At 43.7% G+C, this 16,785-nt stretch overlaps 1 protein-coding gene across 1 annotated transcript in view; it reads left to right on the plus strand.

The window, feature by feature from the left end:
• CARD11 (caspase recruitment domain family member 11) overlaps positions 1-4,411 on the plus strand; it is a 44,685-nt gene extending 40,274 nt beyond the window's left edge. The window contains exons 22-24 of the mRNA XM_059484289.1: positions 1,136-1,260; positions 2,095-2,210; positions 2,770-4,411. Coding sequence (XP_059340272.1) covers positions 1,136-1,260; positions 2,095-2,210; positions 2,770-2,974 — 446 coding nt within the window. The 3' untranslated portion in view covers positions 2,975-4,411. The remainder of the gene's footprint in view (positions 1-1,135; positions 1,261-2,094; positions 2,211-2,769) is intronic.
• The last annotated feature ends 12,374 nt before the right edge of the window (positions 4,412-16,785 follow it).

Genomic DNA, 16,785 nt, shown 5'->3' on the forward strand with positions numbered 1-16,785 from the left:
GGCCATGACTGTCAGCTCTCAGTGTTGGAAATATGGACATATATATGCGTGCACACATAGGGGAATGCACATGTGAGAGTTGCTTGAGGTACTTTGAGTCACATCAGAGTGATGTGTAGCTGTAAATCCTGCTTTTTGAGACTATTTGGGATATTTGAATGTTTTTGAGACAGCCAGTACACATGGTTATGAGATTCTGTGTCTATAAATATTATCCATGTGTATGCTGTGTGGTTGCTAGGCTGCCCCTCAGAGACTGAAATGCTGTGAGTGCTCTTTCTGTTTGCATACTGTTTGCATACTGCATATCTAGGCAATGTGAAATTTTGATTAATTTGTTTCTAGTATTTGCTATTATGAGGAATATCTTCCCTAGAGCAACTTTAGGTTTCTGTCTCATCCAAGCTGTGAAGATTGTGCATTTGATCTACTGGAAAGACTGATTTTCTTCCATGCTAAGTATTTACTATTAAAGCAGTACGCAGTGCCGTGATGGCTGCAGGGCAGGATTGTATACAACCCAGCATTAAAGAGCTGACGTTTCATTTTTACACTAATATTGAATACTCACAGCATAGTATGCAGCCTTACAGTCATCCAGACAGAGAAACTGAGAAGTTAAGTATTATAATAAATATCCCCTGTCTTGCAACATAAAACAAAAGCTTTGATGTAGAGCTGCAATTCACAAGGGGGCCAGTATCACACATTGCAACCTAAGCCAAATTTTTTGGAAACTTTAAACACAAATGTTGGAACACTAAATCCTTGTTTTAGGATCCTGTGCTGAAGAGACCACCTTTTTTTAGCACTTCTCAGCATCCTCCATCCCTGAACTGCTACTATATAACATTAGGTGCTGGAATTGTATTTACTGTTTTAATTTAATGCCTTCATAGTGTTGTAGTAATTGCCCAAGGAGTCATTGGTGCAGGATATAGCTGAGATGCTCAGCTGTGATCAGATTAGGCTTTAATTGAATTCAATGGAAGAAATGAGGCAGCTGTTAAGACAATTCATTGCTCATCCTCCTTCCCTGAACGTCCTTACATCCCATGTGAAGTACTACTGGATACTTTTCTACCTGTTCTGCTGCTGTAAATTTGATTCTGTCCCCATCCACATCTCTTCCTAGATATTGTAACAAAGGAAGAGTTCTCAAGGAAGCAAAGGACAGAGACTGTCATCTTCAGCAGAGAAAAGAATCTGAACACATATGAATGTATTGTACCTGCCAACATCGAGGCTGTTGCTGCCAAGGTGCTCACAGTGCTCTGTGTCCCTTCTCTGGGCTCTTTGGGAACCCCTCTGCAATGCCCTGCATATCAAACTGACCAATTTACAGTTGCACATTCTCTCTCCTGCCCTCTTTCAGTCTCATATTTTTATTTATTCCCCCAAATGGCTTTTATTTGTGCTCTTACTTTTCCTTTTCTTTCCCATCCTCAGCCATATCTTTTTATGTTCTCCCTCATTCCCTGTGATGACCCACATAGATGCAGCTAAATATCCTTTCATTTTCTGTGCTCCATCCTTTATTCATTTCCTTTTCATATCATAAGTATATATGAATACACGAGAGAGTAAGAGATACAAGGACCTAGACAAAGGAAAGAGAAGCCTGAAACCCAGACACAAGGGTGTACAGAACAAAGATAACAATGCCCAAGACAGAGATCTGATGTCAAGTAGAGTAGATTTGATGCACAGCATGGAAAATAAAGGAGAATTAAAGTGATGGTTTTTTGTCTCACAAGTAGTTGCAGTAGATGTTCTTTTTGAACAAAAAGCAAGTCTGTGTGTTTGGGTCTATATGTAAAACTGGTGTTTTATCATACTTTTCATCTTTAGAGCATTCCATTTCCATTTTAAACCTTTTTAGAAAGCTGTTAAGCTCAGCTGTTATTTGACTGACTAGTTTTAAGCCAGTAGGAGGAGCTGGACTTAAAATGTATATTTGATTAAAAGGTTTTAAATCAGTACAATGGTAAATAGAGAGCCTTCCAAATCACCCCATAAGGGATAGATATCATTATCTTGAGATTCCACAGCAGTGAATTTTCCTTTGTGACACTGTTATGACTTTGTTTTTAGAACAAGCATTGTCTCCTGGAAGCTGGAATAAGCTGCACGAAGGATTTAATCAAAGCCAAGATATATCCTATTGTTCTCTTTATAAGAGTCTCAGAGAAAAACATCAAGAGGTTCAGGTAACATGTCAGACCTTTTGCATATTTGGTGTTCCATCTTATTCAGTGAATAATTCTTGAGTCCAATAACGTTCTCACTGAGAGAAATAAAGACCCTCATCCTCTCCATCTGGTACTTCTATGTGCACTATTTCCTCCCATGACTCCTCCCTGAAATCTTACAACTAGAGAAAGCAGGAATTCCCCAAATCTGGCACTCTTTCACTGTCACTAGTGGCAATGAGCATTGTGGGAGGATGAGACCAAAGAAAATGTGGTTTTCTCCATGCTCAGCATTCCCACAGCATTTCTTAAGGTAATGCAAGCTGGAAGAGGAGAGCTCATAAACACTTGCACTCTCCCTCCATTCAATCCCCTGAAATTGTTTCCCCATAGCAAATATTTCTCCTTGGGGGCAGCATGGAGGTAAAGGGATGGTAGACCTGCAGTAGCTGCATTCTTCACTGTTTTTATTGCTTGTAAGTAGTTAGGAGAAAATAAATTCTTGATGGTACAGCTGGGACTACAGGATTAGCTTAAAATCCAAGACATTTATTTCTGGTCTGCTCATTTGATACAGGAAACTGCTGCCAAAGCCAGAGACTGAGGATGAGTTTTTACGGATGTGCCGCCTGAAGGAGAAGGAACTGGAGGCACTGCCCTGCCTTTATGCCTCTGTGGAGGCAGAGGCTTGGAGCAGCATTGAGGATCTCATCCGGACAATAAAGGACAGGATCGGGGAGGAGCAGCGGAAAACCATCTGGGTGGATGAGGATCAGCTATGAAAGCCCTCAGGAGCACGGAGCTCTTTGGTGAGGAAAGGACACATCCAGGTGGAGCAGGGCTCCTCACAATCCTCTGGTTGGGTGCCCAGAGCTCACTCCTGTTTCACCCTTGCTGCTGGGGCACTCCCTGCTGGCAGGATGCATGTCTGGAACGGGACTGGAGCTGTGTTGAAGAGCCAAAGTCTCAGATGCTGGGATCCAGGCTGTGGGGCCACCACCACAATTTCTGATCCACTGCCATTTCTTAAGGGACAGCACCTGTTTAACACATGAGGACAAAGATCTTGAGCAGGAGCTTGGGGTAATTTATTATGTTCAACATATGGATCTCTTTGGTCTCATTCAAAATTTCTGATGAGAACAAATAAGTGGAATCTGAAAGGGATAAGGCATGGGGATTGTGGAGCAGGATGTGGAACTGAGATGTGCCCCACACCTCCCTGAGATGAGATTCTGAACACACCCAGCTGAGGAAGCTGAAGGCTGGTTGGGAGCAGCAGCAACACAACTGCTGATGGCCAGAGCAGCTCTGTAGCCCTGGTTCTCCACAGCCATTTTCAGCCTTTTTAATTAAAAAAGAAGAAAATAACTATTCCTCCTGGCATTAACTAAAATGAAAATTTTCTCTTTCTTTTGAAACCCCAGTTTTATTTAACAGTTTTGCAGGTTTCCTTTGTAGTCCTGGCGCTTACAGGAAAACAGACTTCACTGTCCCAGTGGCACATCAGATCTTTCCACATCTGCCAACATTTCATTTAGTTTATCCCTGCCTCTGCATTGTATTCATTTGTACATCCCTCAGTTTTTAACATTTTTTTACTCACGGAAAATACCATGGTGCTTTCTTCAGACAACAGGTTTCTGTGTTTCTTCACTGAAATATTTCTCTACAACATCATTGCCTGCCAATATGCCCACTCTCAACAGGAGGGACTATTCTTAGAAGAAGAAAAGGAGGATATCATAAGCCAGTAATTGCTGTGAACCACTCAGTCCTTGACCTGTGTGCCATGAGCAGCAGCGAGGAGCCCGGCGGGCACCGCGCTGAGCTGTGGCCAAGTGGGATAATGCTTCCACAAGTGTGTGTAGGGCTGAGCAGACCATGTCCCATTTTCAAAAGCACTTAAGTCCTCAAAGAGTTTAAGTTCCGCTGCTCATGAGTGTGACTTATACTCCTAAATCTTTTCAGTCTTTGAAATCTTTCCTCTCAGCATTAGACGCTGTACTGAGATTGCCAAATTGATCCAATAAAACTGACCCAATAATAATGACTCGCGCAATTGCTGATCTGAAATGCAATAAAAATTGACCTACAGATGAAGAGTGGTCCATCCCATTGTCCTTAGATCCTTCATTCCTTGCCATATCACTCCCTTTTAAGATGCATTTAATAACAAATTTCCTTTCCTTCTGCATTCATCCTCAGTCCCCCGTCTTGGTGCTGTGGGCTGATGTGCAGTAGCAGGCAATAAAAAAACAATCGGAATCTAAACAGAACATCTGGCCTGGTTGCCTTCACTAGATTAGCTGCTCCCTTGTCTTTGCAAAAAACTTCTGCTGTGGGTGTCTCTCAGGTAGACTGGGTCAGCTCATGTTGGCTTTTGGGATTGTGCTTTTCTTTTATGTTCTTCTCTTTTATGCACATCATTTTTTAACTAATGGACTCTTCGAGAAGTAATTTATGTCACTTTACATCTAATTGCTGCTGCTGTGTTTCTCAAGTTATTAATGTTTGAAAGAATGTTCATAGCTAGCACTTCTCAGAGAATAGCTTTTTACCTGCCCAGTGCCATCTGCTTGGACTGTGCAAGCAGGGGGATACTTCCAAGTGCCATCTCTTTACAAAAAGGACAGGCTGCACACACAATTTGCAACTCCCTCCAGGGCAAAGAACAACAACCAGTTGGAGTATATATAGAACAAATTGGATGATTCTTCAGAGATCCTCTGTAGCTCAATCAGAAATAAGAAAGCATCAGTTGGAAGAACTAAGCCTTCCAGGAGCATTTTGCATTCATTCCTAAAGTCCTGGTAATGCAGCCTCGTGTAACAGCTGCCTGTGGTTTGTTCCTGCCCCTCTTGTGAAAGCTTTTGAGTCCGCAGCTGAGCAATGGGAGGAACTGCAGGAACATTTCTCAGCTGCTTCAGCAAAAAGTTCAGCCAGGTCAGCGTCAGATGCCTCCAGGAGCCAGCAGCTGACTGCTCTGACTGCTCCGTGGCCAGCACATGGAGGATGTCCGTGTGCCACCGGCTGTGCCACGGGGACCGCTGCCATCTGCTGGAATGGCTGCAGCAGATGGCAGGTGGGGCAGAGGGGATGGACTGTCTCAGAATGCCGTGGTTGTTTCTGCAGTGATCTCCTCTCCCCACAGCTTTATGTCTCTTTGCATGGACAAAGCTGCAGATGTGATTTGTCCCACTCCACTTTCGGCACAGCAAAGGCATATGCCAGACTCTGGAGGAGGTTCCTTTGCAGTGGGCAGAGATTCACCTCCAAAGAGCTGTTTCTCTGACTTACTGGAGATGGCTATCTAAGGGTGAGATGAATTGCCCTCTGAACTGTCTGGGGTTTTCATAGACTACAGCAAGAAATGAGAGAATTAGCCTGGCCTTTAGCATTTAGCTCTTTGATCTGTAATTTTGGGCAGCTAAACCACCTTGTGGGAAAAGTGGAGGTAGAGATTGAGACAAAGAACAGGAGATCTGATTATTTCTGTGAAACAAGAGAGGAATGGATACATGGAGCAAATCTTTCTTCTCAAATCCAAGTGCATCTGTAAATTCCCAGCTCTGCAGACCCATTGTGGTTGTCTGCTCATGTGATGCAAAACAACCAGAGCCTGTCCAGTGCAGTTCATGGCACAGCTGAGTGCTGTACCCTGCACAAGCCTCATCTCTCTGTGACTTGGTGGAGGAGGACTGAAGATTCTGTTCCCTCTTGACTTCTGGGTGTGAACTCCAAGAGCAGATCTGGAGCTGGAGTGGAGCTGCAAAGCAGCCAGGGAGCAAAAGGGGCCACAGTCATTTACACTGACTGGGAGGTGCCTCTGCTCTGGAGCCAAGAGCTGTCCCTCTTAACTGAAGGAAATTAACCCCTGCACCTTTTGAAACACATTCAGATCTTGAAAAGAGGCCATGATTTTCCCTGAATGTCAGAGTGCTTGAATCAGTGTGGATTCCAAGCTCTGAACCAGCAGATTTGAAGTGCAGACTTGGAATTTGGGCTGTAGATCATTGTGGTATTTTCCATTCTGCTAAATCTCTCTGGTGAGGTATCACCTTAGGCCACATCCCTCCTCACATGCACATCCCAGTTACACAAACCTGGGTTCAGCACATGCACAAAAGCCCAGCAGGCACAACCACCTTCAGGAGGGGTTGTGTGGTTGAAAAACTGGGAGCAACCATTAAGAAAACAAAATGGGAATTGGAAATGTTGTAAATGTTCCCTGTAAACAGTGTCACAATGGGATCTCAAGCAGATTCTCCACCTGATCTCATCCAATGGTTAGAATGGGACAAGTTTAATGTTGAGTTATTCTCTGGTTGTTTCTGTATTTTAGACAGCACTTGATATTTGGGGTCAATAACTGGACTTGCAGGTACCACCAAAATTCAGATACTTTCTCTAAATCAGTCTAAAGAGTGAAATTCAAGCTGCAGACCTGATTTGGAGCTGGAGGCTGTGCTTGGACACCAGAGCTCAGGCCCAGCCACCATGTGTGAATCCCAGGTAAGGACCCCTACCTAAGGTAAGCAACATTCACAGCACAACACATTTTAAAATCACTCATGGGTTTTAATTGAAGTCTAGGAACATTTCTCAGCAGTCTGTATTTTAAGTTAGAAAGGAGGTAACAGAAAGCCTGGCAATTGCCCTATGTTTGGTCTGCTGCTTTTACTGTAAGAGGCAGAAAACATAGAATAATAACTGCCTTTCAAAATGGATTATTTGAAAACTACTTCTTGCCTTTAAGAGCTCACAAGAGCTTGTTGGAAAATTTTTCAAATGCAAATTATTCTTCTGAAAATGTCATTGAAAAATTGCCCACTAGAAAATGCAATTGGAAATTTTTTCAATGGAATATTGTTCTGTTACAAAATATGTTTTCATCTAAATCAAATGCCTATGGAAATTCTTTCATTCTAACATTTCATTTTTAAAAAATGTGAAGTATTTCAATAATACTGAAGCAGTCATTTTCAATATTTCACATACTTTTAATCTTTTATCTGAAAACATTTTTGGGATTAATTTTTATATTTTTAGGAGAAACCTTTTAAAAAATCTACATTTAAACATTTGATTTGATTGAAACACTTGTTGTATTTGATGTTTACATACTACAAAATAATGGAAGTAATGGCTTACAGCTCTCACATGTGATAAAATACCTGTGATCACAAGAGAAAAATCCAACTGAGTCTGGCTTTGCATTTTGTTTAACTCTGCTGCTAAAATGATGTATTGTATAAGTCAGTATCATGCAGTTCAGCACATTGGGGAATTATTGCAGGTAAAAATTTCATGCAAACTTTATTACACAGAATTGGATATTCCTTTGAATCAGAATTCTGGCTGGAGGCAAAGCTGCCAATCGGTCCGGCTGCAGCACAGACAGCTCTGGCAGCACAATTTGCAGGGGGGTAGGAACACACACAAAGCTGACTTGTGCCTACAAACTTAAAGTGGAGATAGATGCCAAAGCTGGAAAAATGCCTGTAAACCTGTTAGAGGTTTCTGTATTCTTTGTGCCAAGCTATTTTCATGGCCCAGGGTTTGAGAGCTCAGCACAAGGCTGTGGTCGGGCACTGCTGAGCCCTGGAGCTGCTCGCAGCTTCTCCAGCTCTGCCTGGGCTGGGCTGCCTCAGCAGCACTTGTTAAACTCTTCCCTGGAGACTGCAAAAGCAAGACACAGGAGTTTAGGGCTTCTGGGAGAGCAACATTCTAGGATTTTGCAGTTATTTGTATTGTGTATTCCAAGTCATTCAGTCTTAATCAGCTTAGACCGTGACAATGTGTTCCCCTTTGGTGCCGTTTCCATCTCCTTTGCTCTTGTTCAGCTCTGAGAATTGAACAGTACCTCACAAAGAGACACACAATATCAAACAGGAGATTGTGATTCACTGCTTGTAAGTGACTTTGTCTTCCCTCTTTCTCCTGCTTGCTCAGTTTCCAGAGTCCCTTGCTCTGCACCGTGTCCCTGTGCAGCCGAGGTCCCTCACCAGGGCACCACCACATCAGGGATGGCTGTCAATTGAAGCAGCAATTCCAGGAGAACCTTCTGCTTTTCCAGACTCATTTGTAGAAGAAAAAGGAGACTCTCCCATGGATCAAGGCCATGTGCCTTTGGTTTTGGAGACCAAACCCAGGGTGAATTTTGGTTCAGGCACAGTGAATAGGAGTTCTTGAGTGCTGGCAGCTTGGGTGGCAGTACAGTCATTGTCTGGGACACCCTCCTGGTACAGCAGGAGTGACAGTGACCCTGCTGTGCCAGTCCTGCCCACACAGCACCTGCAGCTACTGGGGTCACCATTCTGCCCAGCTCTTTCCTGGGAAGAAAACTTGATCCAGCCAAGGCAGTGCTGAAAGATGGTGACATGAGATTTCACCCATGTACTTCAGGCACTGCAGAATTCTGCCATGCTCCCAGAAATCACACTTGCTATCTCTGTAAAGCTCTGTTTAACCCTCAGAGACAACCCCAGACCCAAATTCTGAGTAATCTGTGCCATTCTTACAGACTTTTCATTGATTCCTTGCAGAAGCAAACTGGCATCCCTGCAGATTTCGCCTCTAGAACTGATGCTTCTTTAAGAAGTTGCTGTCCCTGTCTCTGTACAATGCAGGAGGTGGCAGAGAGCTGAGGGCACCTGTCCACACTGGCCAGTGGCACAGCCTGGCTCCTCCTGGGCTGCACTGCCCTGTCCCAAGGCTCTGCAGGGGGGGTGATGCCAGCTGGCAGCTGGATCAAGGGTTTGAGTGGGACTTGCCTTCAGTGGTGAGATTTCTAGTCTGATTGGAGAACCCTACCAGTAAGCCAAGTTAGAACAACAGGAAGCTCATCCACCCTCCCTCCCCCACCTCCTTTTTTCTGTTCCTCTGCTGCAGAAACTGTCTGATGTTCAGATCAGAGGCTCTCCAGGGTTAAATGCACCATTAGTCACTGGGAAAAAGGGAAAAAAAGACACTTTTAAAAGCAGATGGTAGATGATAGAGAACCTGCTTGAGAGTAACTATCTACAACAGCGTGTCTGCTTCATCAGATATTAGCATCAAAAGCTGTCTGATAATTTAGCAACAAACAGCAATATTGATTTTCTTCCAAAGTGCAGATGCAGAAAGACAAAGATGGAGAGGTGGCTTTTTCAGAGGATCCCCATTATGCCTGGCAAAGACAAGGCAGGAAAGGACCTGCAGCCCCCAGTGCCATCAGCAGGCAGGAGCAGCCTGCAGGTGAAAGCTTCTGGAGGGAACCAGGGACAGATCCACTGCAGCCCTGTCAGGAGCCTGTGCAGAATGGAGGGGCACCTCCCAGGGGTGAGGAACTGGGGCTCCCACCAGGGAAAATGGGAAATAGAGCAAAGTAGTGGAGCTGGGATGGAATGTGGAAGAGACATGGGAAGTAGCTTGCTCCCCTTGTTCTCAGAGGATATGTGAATTATTGCTGCAAAGTAATCTGAGCAGTAATAGTTACCAGTCCTTCTGTCTCTCCCTTGGATACAGCAGCCAACCTGACTTTCCAGGGTGCTGCCAAAATAGCCATTTTAACACCTTAGCATCTGGAAAAATTCCACTTTACTACTAAAATTTCTCCTTTATCCCTCGTCCCATTAATTTCTTTTTCACACATTGGTAGAAAAGCCTCCTTGTGGTCAGCAGTTGGCTCTTGGAACTATTTCTTGATGACAAGAATTGGGTTTATCCAGTTCTTTGGACAACAGCTCCTACTTCACTCCAACCAGTGGTCTCACATCAATTATGTACACTGCTCCTCATCTCTGTGTCTGAAATGTCAGTGAATCTGATAATTTTTGCTCACAGAGGTGGGGAACCAACAAGGATCTCTGGCACAGCCTGCAGTGATTGCATCTACCAAGGCATTAGCAAAACAGCAAGGAGACAGAAACGGGCACTGACACTTGCTGAAGTTCAGCCCCCTGCTCCAACAGCAGCAGCCAGAGAATTCCTAACAGAGAGCTTAGGCAGGCACCAGGGCACATCAGGACACTGCTCAGGAAGGGCTGCACAAGGCACTCTCCAACCATGGGAACATTTAGAAAGAGCAGGAAAGAATTAAACACAGTAAGAAATAAAGAATAACTCATAATTAAACTGATTTATTCCTGGCAGAAATGGACACAATTCCATTAACTTTCAGTTCCATCTAAATACACACCAGAAAGAAACTAAGCTGGATATCGACTCTGACCTAGTTGGAGTTCTTTATACTAACATTTCTGTATTGTTGAAATACTGTTTTAAGAGCCAATTTTGGGCTGTTGCCTCCATCTTTGCACCCTAGAGAAAGCCAGTGGGGTAAACTTCTATTAATGAATGTGAAAAATTGATGCCTGGTTTTAAGTGCACATTTATAAATATAACATCAATTCCAGTGGCTTACAGCAGCTCCTCTCCCAAAGAGCTCTGCCCTGTGGTGTCTCTGACCCAGCCTCCTGGAGCAGCCCAGCACCTTCCAAACCCGCTGGGAATATTCAGCTTTGTCACTGTAGCCTGTCTGCAGCATTTGCTTCCCCATATCCTGGTGCCGAGGTGATTTGCTCATTATCAGATTGCTGTTTATTAATCACAGCAGTAACAATGGGACAGAGGAGCTGGAATACAGCACAGCCAGTGCTTCATTTGTTCCAATTGATTTTCCTATCACATTTTATTACTACTATTTACTTTGTATGCCTCAGGAAGATTGAACTGCACTGTGCAGTAGGGGTAGGGATTTGAATTTCTCTTCTCTTTAGCTCTATTTCTGTGGTGATAGTCAGAACAGTGGGTTCTTCCAGCAACTAAGCCATGACCTTCTCTGCTATAAAACAGCATATGGAAATGCTGTGATAATGAGACTCCACCAGTGTGTGAAGTCCTGCAGGTGGAGTCCTAGGGAAATCCATGAGAGTCATGGATACTGAACACAAATTATCTCTCCAAGATGACACCTCACAAATGCTCAGCACTGGCCAGAAGCTGTGCTGGAGCTGAAGCAGCTGGAAGGTGCAGAACAGGCACCTGTGCTTAGGCTGGGATGAGCAGCTTGTACCAGAGGGAGCTTTTGTCCTGCAGTAAAATTAATGGAGCTGATGGTCATGATGGGTTTTTCCCATGCTCCTTCCTCTTTTCTCTGTCTTAGGTCACTGTTCACAAGCTGGATCTTGCAGAGTCCAGCCAGCACATCCAAGCCATGAGGGCTGAGCAGATGATTCCTGTCAGGAGGTGTGTGGTGCTTTATGGAAGCTGACGTGTGGGTCAGCAGGGACACCCAGGGTGGCACACGCTGTAAGATCACATTAATCCTCCCCTTGCCACTAACAGGGCTCACTGAGAACCAAAGGCAACTTTAAAACTGACTGAGAAACTATAAAAATATGTGGCAAACCTCCTATTTTCAGCACAGCAGGGATTTCACTCTAGAGATTTATAAGTGTTTGAACTATATTTACTCTGAAATTGCCCCATTCAATGAGTACCACAGGAAACTCATGGTTGGCTGCAGCTGTGGGTGTCAGATGCAGTTGCGTGGGGAGGTGATGAGAATATATGTTTAACAAAGGCTTTGTTTTCTACACTAATTTTAGAATTAGCCTAGTTGAGGAGTGAGGAGGCAGCTCTCAGGTGGTAGCACATGTCATTAATAAAGTTCAAAACACAAACCACAGACAGTCAGCTGAGCTAAAAGCTTCCGTGGGCTCTTCACTGTTACTGGCAACGTGAGAGTCCTTCAGACAGGAATTTCTTTCTTATCACGAGTTTTATCTTGCTGCGAATCTGTTTTGTAACTTAGGTAGAGTGGGTGAGTGTGTGCATGTGCAAACACATGCCTGTGTCACCACCCAGCAGAATGAGTCTGTGCAGACATGTGCAACATCATCTTTGTGGGAACGTGCCACATGACATTGGGGAGAATTGCTCCTTTTGTTTTTTTCTTTATTTTTTCCCTTTCAGAACTGCTTCTTTTGTTCCACCAGCAGAAGCTTTGGGGTTTTAGAGCTGAGCTGTATGTCCTGGCCCCTCTCTGAAGTACATCCATGCACTCAGTGACTTAGACCTTCCTTGATGGCTCCCTGTCCTCCTGCTGTCAATGACCTTAAGCTGCACCAAATAATTATTTTCTCTCTGGTTTTGTTTTCAGCAGCAGGGGGGGTAATTGAATGATTGTAAAATAGTCCAGTGGGCCAATAGGGGTTAAGTGAAAATGAAAATAATGCCATTGATGGGAACATTTTTTGGTCACATTTAAGGTCACAGTGAGATAAAGGGTTAGGAAACATCAGCCTGAGAATTTAACATTACCAATGGCTTCTGCCAGCACATCCTGAGAGTGAGGGGAGGGGGTGAGGACAGAGGGAGGGGAATGTACAGACACTGGTGGTGGATTTAACCAGGACTGACTTCAGACACCTGCAGCAGACTCACTTGAGCAGTATTGATCAGAGTGGAAACATTAAACTCTTAATCTGGCACTGTTTCATTCGTGCTGCATTATTATTGTTATTAGAACCTGTGATTTACCGTGTCCAGCCTGGATCAAATTCAGCAGCTGTATTTCTCTAGATTATTTTGCACTCTTCCTTACTGAAGTGCAGTCTGGCAGCAGAAGTTTTACAGCTCTTTAAAGGAATAAGGTCTCCCTCCAGTGGTGGCAGGAAACAGCTTTGACTCCCTAAATCAATGAGGGCATGTGAGGCTGGGAAAATGAGTGTGCACCACAATACATTTCAATGGGAAAGAATTTTTTGAAGGATTTTTGAAGACCCTTCACTATTTGCCACCTCTTCTTATAACATTGCTCCCAGTAGAACCCCCATTGTCTTTGAAAATCCTCTCTTGTCTGGAAAATCTCCCTTTAATACTACTCCTTTTAACAAAATAGTTTACTATGTGAAAATAGCACTGAATTCCCACTCAATTTGCCTCTTTTACTGTTGTAGTAGTTAATAATTCCTATTGCTGACTGTCAAGTTGCACATGAAATACTGGGTTGGATCCCATCACCCCATGGCATGAGGTAATACAGTGCTTTAGACATTTTGCAGAAAAAAATCCCTTTGGATTAAGCTGTTTTCAGTTCAGAAGAGACATGTCCGAGCCCTGGTCACCTTGTAACAGAAAGCCATATGACACAAGTGCACTGGGGTGAAGAGATATTGATTTACCTTCTGGAAAATGAATGTAAAGTCAAAAGTCTGAGCATTTTTCAGCACCTCTCCATACTCTGCCTGATTGGTGTGACCCTGGCTGCAAGCCCCATGGCTCAGACCTTCCACTGCACATCCCACACCTTCCTTATCATCCTCCAATTGCAGATTCATATTCTGAGTTGCAAAACTTGTGTGATCTGTGTTGTAAGGCACAAATGCTCCCTTATTCATCCATTTTGTGTTCCTCACTCAAGTTCTCTGTTTTTCCTCTCTCTCTCCTCACATTTCCATATCTGAAGCAAACTTCATAAACCACTTTTCTTAACCTCCCTAGGCCTTACTGTAGCACCAGCAGGAAAGGTGCAATATTAAAAAAGGTATTAAAAAAGCAGAGTGATACCTCCAGAGTGATGGGAAGTACTGAGAAATTCTATTGAAACCAGTATTTAATGTTAATTATGTTTTCGCTTCCAGTGGTGAATAACTACTCAGTGCTGCAATTGGAAGACTTGCTCAGAAAGGGTTCCATGGGATTATTTGATTGGAATATGTCAGTGGTGCTTGTGGTTACCATTCTCCTGATTTCATGCCAACAGAATGGGCAGTGATGGCTTGAGAATCAGCTAAACAGTTCCCCTTCTTCTGAACATGGTAAATGATTTAGAGAAAACCCATCTGAGCATTTTCTTTCTGAACTCTTTCATCATCAGAACTGTTATATAGAATAGATTTATTCAGTCTTTGCTGTATCCTTAAATATGAATTTATTTTTGAAGATAAAATTTTATCTTGTCTTTTCCAGGAGAATGCATTGTCCATCCATATATTTTGGGTTTCTGTTTGTACTTTTGCCCTGTCACCCCCTAATATTCAGTGTATGTTTTTTCCTTCTTCTAGCCAAGGGTATAAATTGAAATTCAATTTCATTAAAGTTGTAAGTAATCACTCCCTGGCTCTCATTAGTAATGATTCGGTGCAGGGGGATCCCGGCTGCTCCCACAACTGTAATTCAATTGGACTCATCAGCTCTTGTTCACAAATCGCTTGAGCTGCACTTTCTTCCCAAATTTATGGCATCAGCACTGTCCAGAGGTTGAATTACAGCTGCAGGTTTGATCAGGGACTGCATTATTCTGCATCTAATCCCTGCATTCTGACAGCAGTGGGGGGAGCACTGTTGTTTTACAGGAACTCTGCATTGTTCCTCTGCTTTATGTCAGGGGCTGAATTGCCTTTGGAATCAGGGAACTGTCAGCCCAAAGCTACAAGCAAACAACCAGCTCCAGATGACATGGTGTATAAATAACAAACATGGAGACACTCAAAAGCCAGCACTCCTTCTTCTGCACTCTCCTAAATTACCAGGATGGTGATTGACCACAGCCTGTGCTCCTGCATCAGCGGATGCAATCTGAATATATTGATGCTTTCTGAATATATCGTTGGAATGTGACTCCCAGCTTTTACCCAAAATGAGGAATGTTGATATTCACTGGTGGCACAAAGTCACTTGCACATTGATTAAATATTTCAGCCAGAAGCCATGTTCATGCATTCATTCCCATCCAAGCCTTTCCTCTTGAGCAGTGACCTGCAGCCCATGGCATTCCTGGCATGAAGGGCCCTGTGCCATTTTCCACACAGGTGAGTGGCACCCCTCAGCTGACAGCCAGGACTTGGCCTCCTGCAAGGCAGCATCCCCCCAAACCCCTGCTAGCCAGGTTTAATCCCAGAGGGATACAGAAGCCTTTACCCCTCCCTTTCTGTCCTTCAGCTGACAGAAAGGGACTGCAGCCTTAGTTTGGAGCTGATCCTCGTTAGGAGCACAGGAAATGCCCCAGGCACATCTAACCTTGGATCAGGCCAGGGGGAATGGTGCACTGCCTTTGGAAGCTTCTCCTGCTTTAGCATATCCATGTGCTCCAGCAGCCCAGAGCAGAGCCCCAGCCAGTGGGTATCAGCATCCACCACTCATTTAATTGACCTTTGCTGTTAAATCATTAATGGAAATCACTGAACATGAGGCAATAAGGTGGTTTCACCACTGTTCTGCTGCTTGTGGCTTCTGCTAATTTTCTGGTGTAGCTTTGCTTGCTCTAATAGCAGAATCTGTCATCTTCTAGTTTTGCACAAATCCTGGGAGGCAAATTAGAAGAGATGAGGAGCAAAATTCTGTTGACTTTAACGAGGTTGTGGTTTTTAGAAACTACATTAAGGAGAAAACGAAGGTTCTTTTATTTCTTTATGCAACCTTGCCTTTTTTATACACTTTGTGGTTGGACAGATTCTAACATGAGACAGGCTATGGGAAATGTCTGCTTTCATATAACATCTCAGAGCAGCAGCATTTGGCTGCTGGACTGCAGCTTTCAGAGAGCTGTCGGCATCACCTGTTGTGTCAGTCCCCTGGGGCTGCAGATCCCCTGGCAGGATTCTCCCTCAGCCTCCCAGGTGGGTTCCAACATGTTTTCAGTGTATTTCAGTTCCTTCTTTTGAGCATTTTTTTATTCCTTTTCAAACTGAAATATATTTTTTTCCATTCCTAATTAACTCCCTGCCACCCTCCTTGTGGTAAAACCTGATTTATTTCTCCTTCTCTGCACTGAGAGGACAGGATACTTAATCTCCTCTGGGTGGACGCTGAAACACTGTCTGAATAAAATGCTGATCACTCATCTGGTTAGCTCCTGCCAGCTCTTCTCTGCATTTCTGCCACCTGGGTTTTGCATCATTTGCCATCGTTTCTTTAAGTGACAGAGCCTATTCCTTCTCCCTTTTTGGGAGAGCAATAATTCCTAAATTAGCTGGTTGTCACATTTAGGTGTGGTGTGAGTGTTTATCTTTCATATTAATTGTAAGATCATGAATATTCACAAGCTAAAAAGGATTGTTTAAATAAACATTTAGAAAGGGTATTAAACCAAAGTCTACAATTTACAGCATTTGCTGTTCTTTTGGGACAATTTTTGTGGATAGAGAGCAGCTTTTTATACCAATGTCCACTTGGTAGCTGCAGAGAAATAAAGGCGGCTTGGGATCCTTCATTCAGGGAGCAGTGAATAAATATGTCGTAGAAACAAACAAATATTAACATTTTGAAAGGCTTTGTGTTTGACACACATCTGCAAAGTAAAACATGAATTTCAGATAGATGTGCACGCACACATCCATGTTTGCAGGGGCAAACTCTTTCAGATGGCAAACACTCACTGTAAGTGCCAACATTTTTTGCACATCTTGGGAATATTTGTATAAAAACAGAAAGAGCAAAGATTGCCCATGTGCAACGTGAGCAGGGAATGCTGTGTGCTCAGTGAAAGGATCCAGCTGAGGGAGGTGAAGAATCAAAGCTTCCCTTCTCCCTGCTGAAGCTGAGAGGCCCATCCAGGGCCATGTCTAATGCCACCTTTCAGATGCACCATCCATCCCTTCTGCCT

This window comes from Ammospiza nelsoni, chromosome 17 (genome assembly GCF_027579445.1).
Source record: "Ammospiza nelsoni isolate bAmmNel1 chromosome 17, bAmmNel1.pri, whole genome shotgun sequence".
Lineage (NCBI taxonomy): Eukaryota > Metazoa > Chordata > Aves > Passeriformes > Passerellidae > Ammospiza > Ammospiza nelsoni.